The sequence below is a fragment of the Mus caroli genome, chromosome 1 (assembly GCF_900094665.2).
Source record: "Mus caroli chromosome 1, CAROLI_EIJ_v1.1, whole genome shotgun sequence".
NCBI classification, from domain to species: Eukaryota; Metazoa; Chordata; class Mammalia; order Rodentia; family Muridae; genus Mus; species Mus caroli.
Window position 1 is genome coordinate 79,989,411 of NC_034570.1, and position 3,995 is coordinate 79,993,405.

At 55.5% G+C, this 3,995-nt stretch overlaps 1 protein-coding gene across 3 annotated transcripts in view; it reads right to left on the bottom strand.

The window, feature by feature from the left end:
• Ngef (neuronal guanine nucleotide exchange factor) overlaps positions 1-3,995 on the bottom strand; it is a 96,237-nt gene that overhangs the window by 30,115 nt on the left and 62,127 nt on the right. Inside the window, exons 1-2 of one of the 3 annotated variants that reach the window (XM_021174309.2) lie at positions 3,322-3,586; positions 2,473-2,615 (exon numbers count right to left, since the gene is read on the bottom strand). In XM_021174309.2, the coding sequence (XP_021029968.1) occupies positions 2,473-2,615; positions 3,322-3,428 (250 nt within the window). In that variant the 5' untranslated portion in view covers positions 3,429-3,586. Of the gene's footprint in view, positions 1-2,472; positions 2,616-2,912; positions 3,017-3,321; positions 3,587-3,995 lie in introns of those variants that run through there. The other 2 variants (XM_029482181.1, XM_021174300.2) reach the window with 2 other exon arrangements.

Here is a 3,995-nt window from a genome sequence, read left to right on the forward strand (position 1 = left end):
GAGAGATGGCTCAGTGATTAAGAGCACTGACTGCTCTTCCAGAGGTCCTGAGTTCAATTCCCAGCAACCACATGGTGGCTCACAACCATCTGTAATGTGATCTTCTGGTGTGTCTGAAGACAGCAAAAGTGTACTCACATACAAAAAAAAAAATCTTTAACAAAAAGAAAAGAAAGGAATCTGTAGTTAGTTGAATAATAGTGACCCCCATAGGCTCATCTATTTGAATGCTTGGTTACCAATTGGTCGAAAGGATTAGGAGGTGTGGTCTTTATTGGAGAAAGTGTGTCGCTGGGGGTGGGTTCTGACATCTCAAAAGCCCATGCCAGGCTCAGTATCTCTCCCTGCCTGCATGTGGATCAGGATGTAGCTCTCTGCTACTTCTTCAGCTCCTGCCTGCCTACCTGCTGCCATGCTCCCCGCCATGACGATAATGGACTCACTTCTGAACTTCTGAACCGGTAATGAAGCTCCAATTAAATGTTTTCTTTTCTAAGGGTTGCCATGGTCATTGTGTCTCTTCCCAGCCATAGAACACTAAGACAGTAGCTATCTCCAGTAGACACATGAAGACAAACTATCCTTCCTGCTATTACAGACCTTGGCTTGAAGATGTGGTGCCCGGGGCTACAACAGATACCTTGTAACACAAAAGCCAAAGAAGGGAGGGAATGAAGAAAATGTAGCTGGGTGACTGTGTAGGGGGAAGAACCAACTCTTGAACTTTCTACCTCTTGAGTATTAGCCGGGATGAATCACTCTCATTGCAGAAGACCGGTTGTTTCTGCATACTGTTACTTCCAGCCAAATACTCAACACTCGCCATGTTAGAACATTCAAAGGACACCAGATGTACTCCAGCTCCTGCCCTCCTGGGGTTACCATGATGAAAATGGTCTAACCATTTTTTCATAATCTTTCATTTTTATTTGTCTTAAATTCTAATTTTCATATAAATAGATTTATCTTGTGCCACTACTGTCCTCAAGGTACAAGGTCTCATGGTTGTGTGCCAACAATAAGCACACCTTCCCGTGGATGTTAACGTTCCCTGTCTAAGCTCCTGCTCATGGGATATGAAGGCAGAGCAGAGAGGCTTTGTTCTCTCTCTTACTGAAATGATCCTTACTGGGTCGGCCTTGTTCTGTTAGAAGGGGAGTTCCCAGCTCCTCCAGCTAAAGCGCCCTCTACCCAGCCATTCTGCATCTATCTTCCTGAAGAGAAAGCAGTTTCCTTTAAATCTTCCAAGCCTACTTGTAAAGGGCAAGCTTCTCAGTTATTATTTAACAAGCAATTTCTACATGCCAAGCACCACGTTAGGTGCCAGAGACAACGACGACACACTTACATCCCCAGCATCCTCAGCCTGACCGCTAGAGAACCCACAGAGACAGAAACCAGAGTGGGTTCAGTTTACCCTCAGGCAGCGATGGATCTCCCAGCCTCCAGCTCTCTCCTCCCGGGGCCAGGGTAGGAAGCTCCCAGCTCAAAAGAGTAGCCTCCCTAAGAAGTCTCCCTACAGTTGGGCCTGCTCCACTGCAATTCTGGAGACACTGTGTCCCTTACAGGGTTTGGTAGTGGGAGATAATCATCAAGCATCATATTTTTTAAATGTAAAATTTGTATTTAAAAGAATAGATTGCTGATGGCTTTGACAACATCCCAGAATATTTTCAAAGCAGCTAGCATCTTTCCTGGATTAACAAGAACCGGTCACAGGTGACCCTGGGGATAACAGGAGGAACAGTTTGATGTCAGGAGCAGTTTAGAAGTGCAAATGCTTCACCACTTGGGATGCCTCAAACCTCCAACAGCTCAGAACTTTCTCCCAGCTCTGGAGGACCCAAGTGTTGTTCCCTAGGGCCATCCTGGGCAGCCTTTTGGAAAGAATCTTCTGGGTGGGGGTGGGGGTGGGGGAGGGGAGACGCAGAACGCACTCGGGCCTCTTGTGCTTTCACTCATGCGTTCAGGGCCAGCCTGGCTCTACCCAGAGCTCCCCAGTACAGCTTTAATTCCTTGGTTACCTTCCAGGTCCTCCTAGGACCTCTCTGTTGAGGTCAAGGAAGGCTTCATTCTCTCTCTCCAGCTACTCTGTTCTGGAAACAACGTTTTCTGCAGGAAAGGGCTGGACCAAGAGTGTTCTCCAAGAGACATCAAGATCAATACCCACTGCTAAAGCCCAGCATAGAGTCTCAAGCTCATAACCCTGGAACTCAAGTTCTCAGGCAGGAGGCCTGCAGGAGGTCCAGGCTAGCCAGGGTTGCAGTGTGAGACTCAGTCTCGCAAATACACCACAATCCCGGCTAAATTAGCTCAGTGGTGCAGCACTAATAAAACTCGTCAGTTCTGCCTAGGAAACCATTAGAACTAGTCATGTCAAAAGCCGCATGCCAGTCAGCCCAGCAACCAGGGTCCCCTGGAAGCCACCAGGCTCTCATGGCCCAAACGAGTCGCTGCCTGCCCTGGACCCACCTATTTGTTCAATGAGGTTTCTCCAGGAGTCGGCGGGAATGGGATGGATCATCTGCAGGGCCTCGGTGAGCGTGGTGGGGCTGTCGGTGAGGGCTGGGCACTCCTCGGGTGTGGTTCCATTTCCAGGGGTGGAGGATGACTCGCTGCAAGAGAAGGAAGAGAGCGACGGCTGTTTATTTTTAAGCAACGACACACCTTGGCTAGATCGCAAGAGGCGACTGTCGGTCAGCACAAGCGGCTGCTGGCTTGAGGGTACTGCCCCTAAGAGCTTCCAAGCCAAGGGGGGGTCACAGTGGCCGCCACGTGTCCGGACCGGGCGAGCCCGACAAACCCTTTTTGTCACCATACCAGGGCGCGATGGGGTGATTCACTCCCACACCAGTCCGCCCAAACCTTCATGTTTTTCGAGCTCGCGGACAGGCGTCGGAAAGTTGGCGTACCCCAGCCGCTGCACAGCGCGGAAGGCCGCTCTAACGGGTCCTGCCAGCCCGCTGCCACCCGACTCCCTTAGCCGTCCCGTGCCCCCTGGCCCCACTCGGGGCTCTGTCCTCCAGTTCCAGAGACTGGGAACGCAGAGAAGGGCGAAGGGCGGGACGCGCACACTCTGGGCGTCCAGGGACAAGGTGCAGGAGGCCACCCCACGCTGGGACTGGGTGCTAGTGACCTGGAACAGGACGCACGGCTCTCCCAGGGGGAAGGTCCGTCGGGTTAGAGTTAGTGGGGGGCAGCAGGAGCCCGGGGGCCGAGGACCCGGATAGGCCGCAGGGGTCCGAGAACATCGCCCAGGGAGCGAGTGGGCGGGAGTACGTGGGGACAGTGCGCGGGGGCCGGGATGCAGCGGGTCCTCACCTGCCGGGCAGGTGTCCCGCCGCCGAGTCGCGCGTGTCGCTCTCCGAGGTGGAGCTGTCGTGGTCCACGGCGCAGGCGGCGCTGAAGGCTGCAGCCAGCAGCTCCATGGGGACCAGCGACGGGGTAGGCTCAGGGGCTGGTGGGGGGCCGCGCGGGGGGCCCAGGGCCCAGCCGGGGGCAACGCGCGGGCTCTGAGTGAGGTCGCAGCGCGCGCGGCTCAAGCCGGAGCTGCCGCCGCCGCCGCTGTAGAGCGCTCCCGCGGACGAGCGCGCGCCTGGAGGCTCCCGGGGTTGCCACGGCAACGGGGGAGGCGGGCGGGGCGCGCGCGGCGGGGGCGAGGCCGGCGGCGGCGAGGTGGGGGCGCTGGGGCCGGGTGCACCCGGACCAGGGGGCGGTGACTCCCCACATGGACCGGAGCCCCGCAGCGCCTGCCTCCCCCGCGGCCGCTGGGTGCCAGGAGACGCGGGGACAGAGGGGACAGAGGGGACAGAGCTGCCTCAGCCTATCTCCCCCTCTTGCCAGTGGGTCGTTTTTCATAGCTCCGCCCGGGGTTTCTGGAAGGTGAGGGAGAGGCGACCTTCTGTCCCATCCCTTGCCCATTACAGTTCAGTCTCCTAGATCATGCTTTGGGAATGTTTGCCCTCTAATCCCAGTTGGAGAGAAAACAGTTATTT